Source organism: Hyla sarda, chromosome 1 (assembly GCF_029499605.1).
Source record: "Hyla sarda isolate aHylSar1 chromosome 1, aHylSar1.hap1, whole genome shotgun sequence".
NCBI lineage: Eukaryota > Metazoa > Chordata > Amphibia > Anura > Hylidae > Hyla > Hyla sarda.
Window position 1 is genome coordinate 172,917,371 of NC_079189.1, and position 17,669 is coordinate 172,935,039.

The 17,669-nt window shown below is 44.3% G+C and overlaps 1 protein-coding gene across 5 annotated transcripts in view; it reads right to left on the reverse strand.

The window, feature by feature from the left end:
- ADAD1 (adenosine deaminase domain containing 1) overlaps nt 1-17,669 on the reverse strand; it is a 190,310-nt gene that overhangs the window by 108,525 nt on the left and 64,116 nt on the right. For 3 of the 5 annotated variants that reach the window (XM_056564044.1, XM_056564050.1, XM_056564061.1), the window contains one exon: nt 3,729-3,854. The exons of the other annotated variants lie outside the window; for them this stretch is intronic. In XM_056564044.1, the coding sequence (XP_056420019.1) occupies nt 3,729-3,854 (126 nt within the window). The remainder of the gene's footprint in view (nt 1-3,728; nt 3,855-17,669) is intronic. 5 annotated transcript variants of the gene reach the window in all.

The following is a 17,669-nucleotide window of genomic DNA, read 5'->3' on the forward strand; positions in this document are numbered from 1 at the left end:
GAGCTCCAGACCGTTGTCTGATTCCTACTGACACTAAGCTAAAACTGATTAGCTCAGGGTCAGTAGGCGGGGTATATCCTGCCAGGAGGGGCAGACTTTCTTTTTGTATGCCTAGAGGTAGCAAGATTTACCCACGGTCTCTGTGTCCCCCAATAGAGCCAACCGAGAAATAGAAATTTTCACTTCCTCAAGTACATTAGAAATATTTTTTATTTATCATATGGAGTACAATAGCAAAAAATGTTTATGAGAGTGGCCTTTTACAGGGTAAAATGGATACTGTCAGATACAAAAACTTTTTATATACTGTATATCTTGGCAAAACATTAACCCTTCTAATAAACTTCATAAGAATATTTTATTTCCTTTTTATAGAAATCATGGCTTTGTCCAAGCTGAAGCACAGCCATGTGGGCTAGCACTCCTCTGTGCTCTCTCCTGTCTGATAGGACAGGAGAAAGCACAGAGGAGTCCGATAAGACAGGAAAGAGGACAGGGGAGCAAATCAGACAAGGGAGCACAGGGTGCTAGCCCACCCTCACTTACTGGACTTTATCCATGCCTGTGCTTTAGCTTTGATGTACAAGCCATGATTTTTATGAAAAAGAAATACCGTATTTTCCGGCGTATAAGACCCCCAACTTTTACAGTTAAAAAATAGAGTTTGGGATATACTCACCGTATAAAAGACTACCCCTCTACCGCGATGTACGGTACCTTACCTTTGTTCTCCCACACTAGGTAGGCAGCATAGTTCAGCCCACATTAGGTTTTAGTTCCCACACATTAGGTTGGCAGTATAGTTCCCCCACATTAGGTTGGCAGTATAGTTCCAAAGGACAGGGGATAAGATGTCCGATTGTGGGGGGCCAGCTGCTGGGACCCCCCGCATTCTATGCGGGAGCCGAGTCTCCAGTTTCGGAAACCTCCGGGTTACCGGGACGTGATGTCACACCACGCCCCCTTCATTCATGTTTATGGGAGGGGGCGTGGTGGCTATCACGCCCCCTCCCATGGATGGAGGGGGCGTGGTGTGACATCACGTCCCCAGTCCCGGAAACCCGGAGGTTTCCGAAACCGGAGACACAGCTCCCGCATAGAATATGGGTACTGCAGGGAGATCGCGATCAGTCATCTTATCCTCTATCCTTTGGTCACTTCATATATTATAAAAATAAATGAATAAAAAGCAATGATGTCCCATCACAACAAAAATTGCACCAATAAAAACTACAGATCACAGCACAAAAGGAGCCCTCATATATCCTTGTATACGGAAAAATAAAGAGAGACATAAAAAAAATAGAAGTATTTTACAAATCTGTTTAAATTTCTGGAGCCAGTTGATATAAAAAAAATAAAAAAGTTTTTCCCTGGAATATCCCTTTAATTTAACTTCAGGTTTTGGCCAAAATTACTGAAATGTTGTGTGTGAACCCTGGGAACATAATGTGATGCAGGATTTACTTAAATGAACCCCTGAGGACCAACCAGTTATTGTACCTGTTGCTGAGAACTTTTCAGGTGGAGTTTCTTCCAGCTTCAATCCCCCGTTGCCTGCCAGTTCCTCTATAGAGCATTTCCTAGACCAGGTCTTTGAGGATGTCAGAGCTCTAGTCTATTCAACACCCCCTGTGAACATTTCTTCCTGGGAAAAAGCCACATTGAAATGGCTTAGCTCGAGGTGATAGGACTCAGGACAGGCAGGGGGAGTGAAGCGGGTGGCGGCGGCCGTCTCTGGCACCGCAAAAGCCGCTGCAGTTCATTGATTTAAAGCGGGCGCTTTAAATCAATGATCTGCAGCAGTTTTTCCGGGGGGGGGGGGGGGGTTTGGGGGATAAATAGCCGTTAACTTATACCGGAATATTGGTATAAGTTATCGGCTATCGACCATAACCTCCACAGAGTATCGGTATGTGTAGCGGCCCTAAAAAAACTATATTGGTCGATCCCTAGTACGTAGTCTGCGCTATCATTTGTGTGTGTCACAGTTTCTATATTGGCAAAACTATCTGGCCACTATTTAAGCATTTCAATGAACATGTCCGTTCTCTAAGGACCAAAGTAGGGTCACCTAGGTTAATCAAGCATATTTTTGATTCCCATAATGCGGATCCGAAATATGGGATTTTTGGGTTTACAGAGACTTGAAGTACCCCAACATGGAGTGAAGTACTACAATGGGAGACCGCATTAATACTGAGAAATGATGCGCTCTGCCCTCTCATCCTCAATGAATGTCAAGATATAAATGTATTTCCTTGAACATTAAATGTAGCAACATGGGGGGACATTTATGAAACCTTGCTTTTATACTCTATTTTTAGTAATTTTTTTTCAACTACTGTTTTGCTTACGTGCGACAAATTTATTATTCTGTCGCATGGCCTTAATAAATTTGTCGCACGTAAGCAAAAGCTGGAAAATCCCCACACGTAAAGAAAAACCTGTGAAGTAAGTGCCAGAGATTGATCTGCTGTTCCTGCATTAGGTAAAGAGGTGTTTCTTTGCTGGCCCCACTTGTTTCTGGTGCTCAAAATCATCCTGCGTTGCCTAACCCATGTGGATGGCCCAAGTAAGTAAGTGGTCAGAGGAGGTCAAAATTGAAACACTTTTCCCAGCCTAGTGCCGCGGAAGAAATATTACAAAGTATGTCGTCCGTCATTGCCACAACACAACCTGTAGGAGACTATTCCGCCAAACTCACCGAACAGTTCGGATTTTGAGGATTCCGGTGGTCCAGCAAAGCGGCGATTGCGATCCGGAAAGAAGAAAAACTATACAGACAATGGAAGTGCTAGTGTACGAGGTATGTTTTGAGTGTATGTGGTTGAGGGTGTGTGTCTCTGTGAGTGTATGGTTGTCATCTTTTTTTCTTTTTTTTTATTTTTTTTAAACTATAAAAAAATAATAAAAATCACACAGTGCACAAAAGTAAGCATTAAAAATTAATAATGTAGTTATAACACACTTTCATAAATAAATAAATACCTTTAATAAAAGAGGACCATTCATTTTAGAGGATGTAAGGCATTTTAGTAAACCAGGAATGTGCTGGAGTAAACTTAAGCAAAGTTTTCCTCTATAGCGACTTTTAGAGTCAGTCACATTTCATAAATCTCTTACTATTGCAAGTCAATTTCTAAAACTTGCTTACAAAAGCCAAAATCTATTTTCTTGCTTTTTTCGACTTTTTTGCGACCATTATATGAAATAAAAAATGGGTAAATACTTTTATAAAAGCCCCCCATGGTTGATAATATATACTGTGCTTTTATTCTTCTCTTTACTTGCTTTGGATATGTTTTTAATAAGCATTCCATTTTGTAATTGTTAATAAAGTTATTGAGTCCAGGGACTATTTAAGGGGAAGGATAGCACATTGGAATCAGGCTGTGAAGAAGCTGTGTAAGCGAAACATTTGTTGCCTCTGCGTTGCATGAGCTGACCGTTACGTTGGACCGATGACGTGTGCTGCAGACATCTCGTTCCTAAAGTTTGCCTTATTTGATCTATCGCTGTTGGTCTGAGCCGTGCACCGCCTGGATCCAGGAGCAAATACCCGTGAGTCTGATTACTCCTTGCTATATCGCAACTTGGTAGTGCCAGCACCTTCTATATGTACCTGTCTGAATTTACTTGACACCCCAATGGCATATATTTGGAGATTTAGATTTTTTAATTGATTCATTCTAGCTGTTTGCTTTGGTGCATTTAAATATTCTTACCTATTTCCATCACAAATGCTGCTAAAGAATTGCCACAGCTTTCAAATTCTGGATTTTTTGATACCAATTCAGTAAACTTCTCCTTTATCACTTGTGTTATCTGTTCATGTACAAATGAGCGCTTATCTGGAAGAGAACACCACCACATATTAAAAACACTTGATAGCACTTTTAAACAAAAATATATACAAGGCATATTTTAAATGGGCACTGCCAGATATAAAAACTTTTTATATGTTGTACATCTTGGCCAAAAGGAGATTTTTTGTACTCAACATAAAATCTCTCTCGTAGACTTCATTGGGGGACACCTATACTGATGGATATATGCTCTTGCCACTAGGAGGCATTGACACTAGGAAAAAAGTCTGCTCCTCTCTGGCAGGATATACCCGCCCACTGGAAGTGAGGTAATCAGTTTTGCCACAAAGCAGTAGAAGCCAACAAAGACATGTCAAAAAGGACCCTGGAAAAGAATCACGGATAAAGAACCAGAAAAGATTATCTGGACAAAAAAATGAAGATGTGGGTGTGTGCGGTGTCCCCCAATGAAGTCTACAAGAAAGCGATTTTAGAGAAAGATTTTACGGTGAGTACAAAAAAAATCTCCTTTTCTCGGTCGCTCTTCATTGAGGGACACCTATACTGATGGGACGTACCAAAGCAGTCCCTTAGCGTGGGAATAATAACCACTAGAGAAAGGGAAACCACTCGTCCATAAGGCCTGCGGACGAGACCCCAGGCCAGAGACAACCGAGGGCCACAAACTGGGCTCCGGGAAGATCCCCCCATCCATGGAAATGGACTAGGACGCCAAGGGAAGGGCCCTTCCTTTGCATAGTAAACCTACGGTCCATATGGAGACACAAGAAAAGTCAACTAGGAATCCAGCTGGGCCAGAACCATCCTGGAAGGAAGTAGGAAATCAACCCCAAGGAACACAGAACCAGACAGAGGGCTAGCGCGGCTGGGAAACAAAAATTTAAAAGGGCACAAGAAGAGAACCCCATCCAGAGTCGAGAGAACATGGCAGAAAGAAGCCAGGGAGAGCAGCGTATGCCTGAGTAGGAGGAGAGCACAAAAAAGGTGGAGACCAGAAAACCACTGGAAAAAAGAAAGATGGAAACTGGTTCAAGAGATGCCTGGTGCATAAGATCGATGACCTGAACATCTGGAGACCCAAAACCCCTGTCCCAGGGGCCTGCCCCAAACACCCGGAAGGCGAAATTAGCTCAACTGGCGTGATCCGGATGACCAGTACGCCCTCCATCTCAGGAGTACATGGACCCAGGAGGACGGAAAGTAAGAACAGTCAAAAAAGGACAGAACGTCCTGAAAAAGGGGCATCCTGGAACACCAGAGAGAGACATGGGAACTGGAGATTCCTGAGTCCCTTGGAAGACGTACACGGAAGGAAAAGACCAAGAAGGAGCGGAAGACCCTGAAAAGGAGCATCCCGGAACATCAGAGCAGCTGACATGAGAATTGGAGGTTCCTGCGTCTCCAGGAAGACTTACACCTGAAGGGTAAGTAAACCCAACGGCCGCGAAATGCTCTAGGAGACAAACTTCCATGTCAAGACAAGAAGAAATGCGGTACAGAAGGACTGCCCCACAATCGAATCACAGAGAAGTCTGTCCAGGAGAGCTACACATACCCAAGACCTCAACCATCACGAAGGCCCAAAGAACCTGGAGGGCCAACATAGAAAAGAAGGCATGCCACAACAGTCTAGGCTACAGTATCCAAGACAAGGAGACTAACCTGAGTTGGACCCCAGTGGTTCGAGCGGACCAGAGCACTCTGAAGCAACATCCAATCAGGGCGGGAATGGAGGGAAAAACAAAAGGGGGCCCATCATGGACTTCCAGGTTCTGGGCACAGGAAGGTCACTCTAGAAGACTGTGGTGTCAGTGTAGCACAACTGACACTGTCAAGGGAAGGATGAACACACCCTTCCAGGTAGATTGCGCCGAGGGAGGAGGAGAGCAATGGCAAGACCCAAACAACAGACAATGGCTAGACTGGCTGTAGCTGAGCCATACATAATAAACTCCAACATGGGAGAGCGGCAAGGCTGCATAAACAGCAGTAGATAACAAAAAAACAGGAAGAGAGCCAGGCTGCATTAGTGAGCAGTAAGCACACACGCATAGCAGCAAAAAGCTCTTGTGAATGCCGTTAGGCCTCTTTCACATTATGAAATAGTTCCGTTTAGGAACTTCCGTCACCAGTTCCGTCACTATAACGGCGAAACCCGGCCGTTACAAAACCCCTGACAGCCGTGACTAAATTGCATTGCAGCCTATGGGGTTTTGTAACTGCCGTTTGCGCCCGTATATGCCCGTAATTCATTACGGGCGTTATACAGTGACAGGACATCGTGGCGGAAAAATTACTGCATGCAGTAATTTTTCCGCCACGATGTCCCGTCACTGTATAACGCCCGTAATGAATTACGGGCATATACGGGCAGTTACAAAACCCCATAGGCTGCAATGTAATTAAGTCACGGCCGTTAGGGGTTTTGTAACGGCCGGGTTTCGCCGATATAGTGACGGAACTGCTGACGGAAGTTCCTATACGGAACCATTTCATAGTGTGAAAGAGGCCTTAGCAAAAAATCAAGGGCCCAGCCAGGTACCCCACCTATATAGTGGGAAGAGAGAGAGAGATGGCTCCATCTTGGCAAAAGATAGCGCTCAGCGAAATAGTCCCTCTATTGGAGGAGTGAAGTGGAAGCAGGAAATAGGAAGCTGGAATCGCGCTGCTAGAAGATCAGAGTACACATAGTGGTATGGAAGATGAAGGCAGTCGTGAGAAAATTCGTTTATTTCATGCGATGCGTTTCTGGGAAGAACCCTTCATCAGGCATAGTAACAATGAAACAAAAACTGGTTTAAATGTACAAAGGGGGGATGACATAATCACCGGAAGTCAAACAAAAAGCTTGGAAACATGTTGGAAAACCTTGATAAAGGAATCACAAAAATGGGATAATGAAAAACTAAGACACATATACATACACACACACACACACACACACACACACACACCACACACACACCACACACACACCACACACACACATATATATATATATATATATATAACAGATAGAGATAAAACATATAAAATTGTAGATATAAACAACAGAGAGTGGTATTATGTAAAAACGTACAAAAATTAGGAATCTGTCCTTTCAATACATTCATTAAGGCCCTCTGGCCAAAGTGTATTAAATCAGAAAATCCAAAAGGATTCTCTAGGAGACGCTGGAATAGATTTGGTGCTTCAGTGCCAATTGATTCGAGGGTTAGTGTTTTTAATCTGCTGGGTGCCAAATGATTCCGCAATGTTTTTGCTCTTCGGTACATAATTGTGGGCCTTTTTGGGAGTGATTTTTTTTAGAATAGGATCAGCCTTAATGAATATATTGAAAGGACAGATTCCTAATTTTTGTATGTTTTTACATAATTAATACCACTTACTGTCGTTTATATCTACAATTTTATATATGTTTTATCTCCATCTGTTTATATATATATATATATATACACACACACACACACACACACACAGTACAGACCAAAAGTTTGGACACACCTCATTCAGAGTTTTCTTTATTTTCATGACTATGAAAATTGTAGATTCACACTGAAGCCATCAAAACTATGAATTAACACATGTGGAATTATAAACATAACAAAAAAAGTGTGAAAATATGTCATATTCTATGTTCTAGCCACCCTTTGCTTTGATTACTGCTTTGCACACTCTTGGCATTCTCTTGATTAGCTTCAAGAGGTAGTCACCTGAAATGGTCTTCCAACAGTCCTGAAGGAGCTCCCAGAGATGCTTAGCACTTGTAGGCACTTTTTGCCTGCGGTCCAGCTCACCCCAAACCATCTCGATTGGGTTCAAGTCCAGTGACAGTGGAGGCCAGGTCATCTGGTGCAGCACCCAATCACTCTCCTTCTTGGTCAAATAGCCCTTACACAGCCTGGAGGCGTGTTTGGGGTCATTGTCCTGTTGAAAAATAAATGATGGTCGCACTAAAAACGCAAACCGGATGGAATAGCATGCTGCTGCAAGGTGCTGTGGTAGCCATGCTGGTTCAATATGCCTTCAATTTTGAATAAGTCCCCAACAGTGTCACCAGAAAAGCACCCCCACACCTCCTCCTCCACACCAGAAGTGAAAACCAATTCAGGTGACTACCTCTTGAATCTCAACAAGAGAATGCCAGGAGTGTGCAAAGCAGTAATCAAAGCAAAAGGTGGCTACTTTGAAGAACCTAGAATAGGACATATTTTCAGTTGTTTCACACTTTTTTGTTATGTCTATAATCCCACATGTGTTAATTCATAGTTTTAATGCCTTCAATGTGAATCTACAATTTTCATAGTCATGAAAATAAAGAAAACTCTGAATGAGAAGGTGTGTCCAAACTTTTGGTCTGTACTGTGTGTGTGTGTATAATATATATATATATATATATATATATATATATATATATATATAGTCTTAGTTTTTAATTATCCCATTTTTGTGATTCCTTTATCCATTTTTTCCAACATGTTTCCAAGCTTTTTGTTTGACTTCCGGTGATGTCATCCCCCTTTGTACATTTAAACCCGTTTTTGATTCGTTGTTACTATGCCTGATGAAAGGGTTCTTCCCAGAAACGCGTTGCATGAAATAAACGAGTTTACTCACGACTGCCTTCATCTTCCATACCGCTGTGTGTACTATAATCTTCAAGCAGCACGATTCAAGATTCCAGTTTCCTGCTTTCACTCCACTGCTCTACACGCCGAGTTCCTCGGCCTGGGAAGCCACAGCAGCTAACTACATCCATGCCTTTGTAAGTGTTGTGCCTGGATTCTGCACAACCTCTTCAGGTGAGCAAATCTCCAAATCAGATCTCTCACTTAATCTCCTGGTGATCCCGCACAAGGAAGCGCTCTGTGTTTTATGTATTGGAGGGGAAAACATGGGGTGGTCAAGAGGAAACTCAGGCACCGACCATGCCGAGCTCCGTGATCCCCGTACCCCCTGTGGAATGGGGATTGTCAAGTGTGCCAGACACTGTAGGAGCAGGGAAATGCCACCCTACAGCAACGGGACAAAGTACTGGGTGAATGTAGCCCCCAGGAACCCTACGACAACATAAAGAGATATGGAGGGATCAGAATCCTGGACAATGGTGCTGGTCAAAGAAACAAATACATGGCTACGAATGCAAATAAGAAGCACATGCACACAGCAACCAACAGCATTGAGAGGAACACCCCATCGGGGTGAAACCCTGGACTAGATGGGCTCCAACCGAGCCATCCTAGTCGTGTCTAAGGCAACAGAGCAGGCACCTGAGCCACCCTGCACAGGAACCTAGGGGGGGAAAAAATGGAGGGAAGAGGGGAGGGGGGTGGATGAACTGACTGTCTCCCCAACAAGCCCCATGCCAGAACAGAAGTGCTCAGCCTGCCGCAGGCCTTTAGAACAAGATCACAGGAAGGCCAGAGGCACACCCCACCAACAGAAGGGAGGGTGGGCTCTACACATGCAGAGGACCTAAGCATACATAGAGACACAGACATGCTTACCTCACAATAGCAGTGGGGTACCAAGACTGCAGAAACGAAGGAACCGCCGACATCCAAAAGTATGGAAGACAGACTCAGCATCCAGTGGTGTGTCACAATCATGCCCCTATCAGACCAATGTGGCAATGTGGCACTTTTAGAAGGGGGAACAGAGAGTGCTGCTGTTGCTGTGAAAAGCCATGGAACCTGCAGGAAATGCCCACACCCCATCTCCTAATGGTGCTATACACCAGGACTGCAGTTGTAGATGCAAGGGATAAAGGATGTATGTGGGGCAGGAAACATGCAGACAGTGTCTGACTTACAGGTATAAAAGTCCAATGAACCCACAGAGACACACTGTGTGGAACTTCACATGGAAGGAGTTACCAGACTGCAGACATGGGAGTGCCAGGAATGGGGGAGGTGGCCTGATGGATTAGAAAACCACGCAGACACAGTCTGGCTATCTGGCATAGGGACCATGGCCACACTGGGTCCCTCATTCAGGACCACACACTAAAAATGGGTTACCAGCCTTAAAGGGGTACTCACGTGGAAAAAAAAATTTTTTAAATCAACTGGTGCCAGAAAGTTCCACAGATATGTAATTCACTTCTATTAAAAAATCTTAATCCTTCCAGTACTTTTTAGGGGCTGTATACTACAGAGGAATCCAAAAAAGAAATGCATTTCCTGTGATGTCCTGACCACAGTGCTCTCTTTTAGGAACTGTCCAGTGAAGGAGAAAATCCCCATAGCAAACATATGCTGCTCTGGACAGTTCCCAAAATGGACAGCAGAGGTCAGCAGAGAGCACTGTGGTCAGGACATCACAGCAAATGCATTTCTTTTTTTGATTTCTCTTTAGTATACAGCCCCTAAAAAGTACTGGAAGGATTAAGATTTTTTAATAGAAGTGATTTACAAATCTGTTTAACTTTCTGGCACCAGTTGATTTAAAAAAAAAAAAAATCAAAAAACAAGAGGCAGGCATGTGGAGAGGGACCTGGAAAAATAGGGAACCCCGTAAACCAGCATGTGGTGCATTGTATAGGGCCCATGGAGCAACATGGGGGACCCACTCAGAACTACACCTTGGCAGTGGGTTACCTGAACTTCCGCCATGGTGTGGAAAGTGTATGTTAGTTGACCTAACGTAGCCGTAAACCACGCGGACAGCCGTCCGGCTGACTGGTAAAGGATTTCTGTACGCACAGGAACACTCCTTCGAATCCTCCCACAGAAAGTGGGGCACAGAAGTGCGGCCAATCTAATGGGCGACCCGGTGGTGTAGGAGACCATGCAGACTAATGACTGGCTGAGTAACAGCAGTCCCTTGTGCCTGCAGGAAATCCCTGACAGATTCCTCACACCAACAGTGAGGTACAGGAAGCCACAACAATGCACGCGGCAGCCCAGAGATGGGAGACAGGCTGCGGCAGAAACCATGCAGACGAAAGTCTGGCCTAATGCTGGTGATAAAGGGACACAGTCAGATAGGCAATAACTGTGCCCCTTTGGCCCATGTGGAAGGGCAGGGAAGTCTAGAAGTTAGGCAGAAGAGGAATGGCATCCGGCTCCCAAAACTGGATAAAAACTGAAGCTTTATTGTATCATATTAAAATCCAAATAGAAAATAATAAGGGTAAGAACAAACGAAACGCTACCAACGCATTTCGACCTGTTAAAAAGTCTTAATCATGACCAGGATAGATTGATAGTTGACGCTGACACTGATGCTCCCTGAGGAGCCTGCGGGACAGCTTGAATATCTATGGAACTTGTTTGGGGTTGCTTATCCACCATCTGGACTATCCTGCATTGACACCTTTGATCAATTTTTCTCTTCCGTCCATGCCCAAGGAGATTAGCTACAGTGCCATGGGTTGCAAGCCTCTTGATAATGTTGCGCACTGTGGATAAAGGCAAATCTAGATCTCTGGAGATGGACTTGCAACCTTGAGATTGTTGATATTTTTCCACAATTTTGGTTCTCAAGTCCTCATACAATTCTCTTCTCTTTCTGTTGTCCATGCTTAGTGTGGCACACACAATGCAAAAACTAAGTGAACTTCTCTCCTTTTTATCTGCTTTCAGGTGTGATTTTTATATTGACCACACCTGTTACTTGCCCCCAGGTGAGTTTAAAGGAGCATCACATGCTTGAAACAATCCTATTTTTCCACAATTTTGAAAGGGTGGCAATAATTTTGGCCAGCCTATTTTTGGAGTTTAGTGCGACATTTTGTCCAATTTGCTTTTTTTCCTCCTTTTTTGTTTTAGTTCCAATACACACACGGAATAAACATGTGTATAGCAAAACATGTGTTACTGCAATCCTTTTCTGTGAGAAATACTTCATTTTCTTTAAAAATTTCAGGGGTACCAAAATTTACAGCCATGACTGTGTGTGTGTGTGTGTAATAATATATATATACACACACATATATATATATATATATATATATATATATATATATATATATATATGTATATATATATACACACACACACACATACATACACACACACGCGCACACACACACACACACACACACACACACACACTATATTATTTATGATATATATAATAAAAATATTCAGCCCAGGGCGCCCTGCTCCCCTCCCTTCCTTCTTGCCATTTTAGTGTGTGTATTAATATATATATATATATATATATATATATATATATATATATATATATATATATATTTTTTTTTTTTTTTTTTTTTTTTTTTTTTTTTTTTTTTTACACATACACTAAAATAGCAAGAAGGAAGTGAGGGAGCAAGGCGCCCGCGGGCGTTGGCCGTTGGAGAGTACATACTCTATGTCTGTGCCCAGTCATCGCAAATAGGAGACCAGGTAATGACATGCTCCTGAACCCCCACCTGAAAAAGGGAAACAAAAAGGTAGGAAAAACCTAACTAAACAGCCCTTACTAGAAAAAAAAAAAATACCAGGTCTGGGGACCTGTGTCTTGCCACCTACCCAGACCTGTGTCTTGCCACCTACTGACACTAGCTAGAACGGATTACCTCACTTCCAGTGAGCGGGTATATCCTGCCAGGGAGGAGCCAACTTTTTTCCTAGTATCAGCGACTCCTAATGAAGAGCGACCGAGGAACAATAGTTTTCCTAATACACTTCTTTAAAACATTTTCACATTTTAGTAAAGAAAACTGCCTCAAAAAATCCCACCACTAGGGGTCCCCATACTTCGTGGGACACTGACGAGTCCCACAGCAGCACGAGCATGTCCAAAGGCTGCAGGGGGAACACAGCTTGCAGCAACACTACTGTAACACAGTTTCACTAATCGTGTGCAAAACTACAACTCCAAGCATAGATGGACAGTCAAAGGAAGTCTGGGCATGCTGGGAGTTGTAGTTTTGCAAAAACTAGGCAGAAAGCTGAAGGCAACACTGCTGTAAAAAAGACATTCAAACACTGTACCTCAAACTATTCCAAAACTACAAGTCCCAGCATTACAGGACTGCCTAAAGATGACACGCATGAATGAAATAGGAAGATGTAAGTTATGCACTCAGCATATTGTGTCTGGTGGTAGAGTACAGGCAATCTCCAATAATCATATGTGTGTGTGTGTGTGTGTGTGTACAGCATAAAACCAGAGAGGAAAGGGTTACAAAGAAGTGCTACCATGCTCTAGAGAGCAGTGTGTCAGCAAAGTGAGAGAGGGGGAGGAATCATCACAGTGCAGACAAGTGAAGGACACCCCCTCTCCCTTAAACAATTGAAAAGGCACTGAGCAGCTGGAAAATGCAATTTTGGTGACAGAGACATTAAGATGACATGCACATGATCAGGATGAGGTACTTTTTGTGGGATCTGACAGGTAGACTTTAACCCCTTAAGGACTCAGTCCATTTTGGCCTTAAGGACTTCAGACAATTTAATTTTTACGTTTTCATTTTTTCCTTCTCGCCTTCTAAAAATCATAAGTCTTATATTTTCATCCACAGACTAGTATGAGGGCTTGTTTTTTGCACCCCTCAAGGAACGTAACAAGGGGTACAATGAGCCTTAACACCCCCCACAGGTGATTGACAACATTTTGTTAAAGTTGGACCCGAAAATAAAATTTTTACATGGGTTAAAATGAGAAAAAGCTCCCAAAAATTGTAACCCAATTTCTCCTGGGTAAGGAAATATCCCATATGTTGACGTAAAGTGTTCAATGGTGCATGACAGGGCTCAGAAAGGACAGGGATGTGGAAATTGTATCGCCCAATGCCCGGGATATGCAGTTCCAGGGTCGGACAGGTGAATTTTGCTGACATTTAGTGCTGCTTGGGGTTAGCAGAGCCGGCCAGACAAGCCGGCGGCGCTCATGGTGTATGGAGTGGGAACCTGACGCGAGCCCGCCCCATACCTGGCAACCCCCAGCTGATTTCAGTAGCTGGGGCTATTGCCGCAGCCAGCTATTAACCCTTAAGGTGTAAACATACAAATTTTGGTGCATGTAGCTAGAATTTTTTTTTAGGTAGTAAAATTAAATAAAAGCTAGATATAAATTAGGTATTCTTGTAAATGGACCTACAGAATGAAGATAAGTTGTCATTTTTACCAAAAATTGCACGGCGTAGAATCCGAAGACCCTTAAAGTTACAAAATGGAATTTTTTATTTTGCCCCACAAATATTTGTTTTCTGGTTACGTTGTAGATTTTGTGGTTAAATGATTGATGCCATTACAAAGCAAAATTGGTGGCGCAAAAAAAAAAAAAAAAAGCCCTCATATGGGTCTGTAGGTGCATAATTGAAAGGCTTATGATTTTTAGAAGGTGAGGGAGAAATAAGGAAAGTGCAAAAATGAAAAATGGCCCGGTCCTTAACCCTTTAAATGGGCACTGTCATGAAAGCAAAAAATTGATATGTTGTAGTACTTAAGTACTACAACATATCTCTAATATAGTTGAATTAAAAAAAGTAATTTTAAAACAGTTTAAAATCACTTTTAAATTCGGCCACTAGGGGGTCGCCCTCCTAGTGGACGAATGCATTCAGCAGTGACGTCACCACTTAATTTCGACTCGTTGAAGCCTAGCAACGAGACTAAATTCAATCACTGCTGTGCTCGCTCCCGCCTGTCAATCAGACAGGCGGGAGCGAGCGCGCGCTTTGAAGGAAGAGGACGCACGCAGACTCTGGGACAAGGTAAATTATTATGTTCACTGTATTATGTATACTGTTCACCTATACAGTATGCCTCTAGTTTCCCCACTACAACTCCCAGCATGCCCTGGGAGTTGTAGTGGGGAAGCCTGGAGGGACACTGAATAGGTGAACTGAGGGGGAGTGGTTTGAGCGACGGGGGGCGTTGCGGGCTGCGTGGCGGGGAGCGGTATGTGCTCCAGTGTTCATCTATACAGGGTGCCTCCAGTTGTTTCCCCACTAAAACTCCCAGCATGCCCTGAAAGCCAATAGATGTCAGGGCAAGCTGGGAGTTGCAGTGGGGAAACAGCTGGAGGCACCCTGTATAGGTGAACTACGGGTGGAAGTGCCAGCCCCAGCAGGCATCAGTGACGTGGTGCCTGCTGGGGAAGTCTGTCTGGTAGTGAGCACGCTACCAGGCAGACAAAAAAGCATTTTTAATATGTAAAAAAAAATTAAAGGCAGGGAGGGGGTTAGGGATATATGGGTAATAGGCAGGGACAGAAAAAAAAAAAAAAGTGATGGTGGGAGCTACCCTTTAAGAACGCAGGGTTTTCCATTTTCATTTTTTCCCTCCTCACATTTTAAAAATCATACATTTTAATTCTGCAACAAAAATTCCATATTATGGCTTATTTTTGTGCCACCAATTCTACTTTTCAGTGACATTAGTCATTTTACCAAAAAATCCACATCTAAACGGAAAAAAATATCATTGTGCAACAAAATTGAAGAGAAAATGCCATTTTGTAACATTTGGGGGGTTCCCTTTCTACGCAGTGCATTTTTGGGTAAAAATTACACCTTATCTTTATTCTGTAGGTCCATATGGTTAAAATGATACCCTACTTATACAGGTTTTATTTTGTCGTACTTCTGAAAAAATATCTAATACATACAGGAAAAAGTATACCGTATATACTCGAGTATAAGCCGACCCGAGTATAAGCCGAGGCCCCTAATTTCAACCCAAAATCCCAGGAAAAGTTATTAACTCTAGTATAAGCCTAGGGTGGGAAATACATCATCCCCCCTGTCATCATCCAGACCCCCGTCATTAACATCCTCATCATCATCACCTGTCATCATCCCCTTGTCATCATCCCACACCCCCCCCTTCATCATCCCCCTGTCATCATCCCCACCCCCCTTCATCATCCCCTTATCCCACAACCCCCCTTCATCATCCCCTTATCATCCCCACCCCCCTTCATCATCCCCTTGTCATCATCCCAAACCCCCTTCATCATCCCCTTGTCATCATCCCACCCCCCCCCTTCATCATCATCATCCCCACCCCCCTTCATCATCCCCTTGTCATCATCCCACCCCCCCCCCCTTCATCATCCTCTTGTCATCATCCGCCCTCAGTGGTCTTCAACCTGCGGACCTCCAGAGGTTTCAAATCTACAACTCCCAGCAAGCCCGGGCAGCCATCGGCTGTCCGGGCTTGCTGGGAGTTGTAGTTTTGAAACCTCTGGAGGTCCGCAGGTTGAAGACCACTGCGGCCTTCGACATCATCCAGCCCCCTCTCACCCCCTTTAGTTCTGTACAGTACTCGCCTCCGCTCAGCGCTGGTCCGGTGCTGCAGGACTGTCCGGTGAGGAGGTCGTCCGGTGGGATAGTGGTTCCGGGCTGCTATCTTCACCGGGGGCGCCTCTTCTCCGCGCTTCGGGCCCAGAATAGAGGCGTTGCCTTGACGATGACGCAGAGGTACGTTGGTAATGAACGTACCTCTGCGTCGTCGTCAAGGCAACGTGACTATTCTGGGGCCGGGCCCGAAGCGCTTAGAAGAGGCCTCCCCGGTGAAGATAGCAGCCCGGAACCACTATCCCACCGGACGACCTCCTCTCCGGACAGTCCTGCAGCACCGAAGCAGCGCCGAGCGGAGGCGAGTACTGTACAGAACTAAAGAGGGTGAGAGGGGGCTGGATGATGTTGAAGGCGGCAGTGGTCTTCAACCTGCGGACCTCCAGAGGTTTCAAAACTACAACTCCCAGGAAGCCCGGACAGCCGATGGCTGCCCGGGCTTGCTGGGAGTTGTAGTTTTGAAACCTCTGGAGGTCCGCAGGTTGAAGACCACTGCGGGTGGGGAGTTCACTCGAGTATAAGCCGAGGGGGGTGTTTTCAGCATGAAAAATCGTGCTGAAAAACTCGGCTTATACTCGAGTATATACGGTACATTTAAAATGATCATCTTCTGACCCCTATAAAACTTTATTTTACTTTTATTCATTTTTGTGTGCTATAAAAAGTGACCAAAAATACGCTGTTTTGGACTTTTTTGCTTGTACGCCATTGACAGTGCGATTTAATTAACAATATTTTTATAGTTCGGACAGTTCCGCACGTGGCGATACCACATGTTTATTTTTACACTTTTTTTTTAAATGGGAAAAGGGGGGTGATTCTTACTTTTATTAGGGAAGGGGTTAATTCATCATTAGTAACTTTTTTTTTTTTTTTTGCTATGTTATAGCCCCCTCTAGTGGCTATAATATGCATTACATTAATTCCTAACACTGATCATCGGCATAGAACTATATGCGGATGATCGGTGTTATCGGGTCTTGACTTCTCCTGCCTAGATCTCGGCATGGAGAAGTCAATTGCTGATCGGACACGCCGGAGGCAGGTAACGGACCCTCCGCTCATGTCCTAGCTGATCGAGACATCGCAAATTCACCGCGATGGTCCCGATCAGCTCGACTGAGTTGCCGGGATGCAATTTTTTCAACTTTAGACGCAATGATCAACTTCGATCGGCGCTTCGAAAGGGTTAATAGCGCACAGCACAACGATCGGCGCCGCATGCTATTAGCCCAGGGTCCCTGCTTTCATTAGCCGCCGGAACTGACCCGCTATGAAGCGGGGTCACAGTGCGACCCTGCGTTATAGACCGGGACCAGGGCGCACAGGTACGCCCTGCGTCCTTAACTCCTTAAGGACCAAGGACGTACACCAGTGGGAATTTTGGTTCCTGCCGCGCAGGGACCGTACCGGGGTGACTGCTGATATCGATCAGCAGTCACCCCGCGCAAATGCCCAGGGGGGTCATTAGACACCCCATGTCGGCGATCGGTGCAAATCGCAAGTAAATTCACACTTGCGATTTGGGCGATTCCGGGTCATTACGGGTCTATGGTGACCCGGAATATAAGGGGGATCGCGGT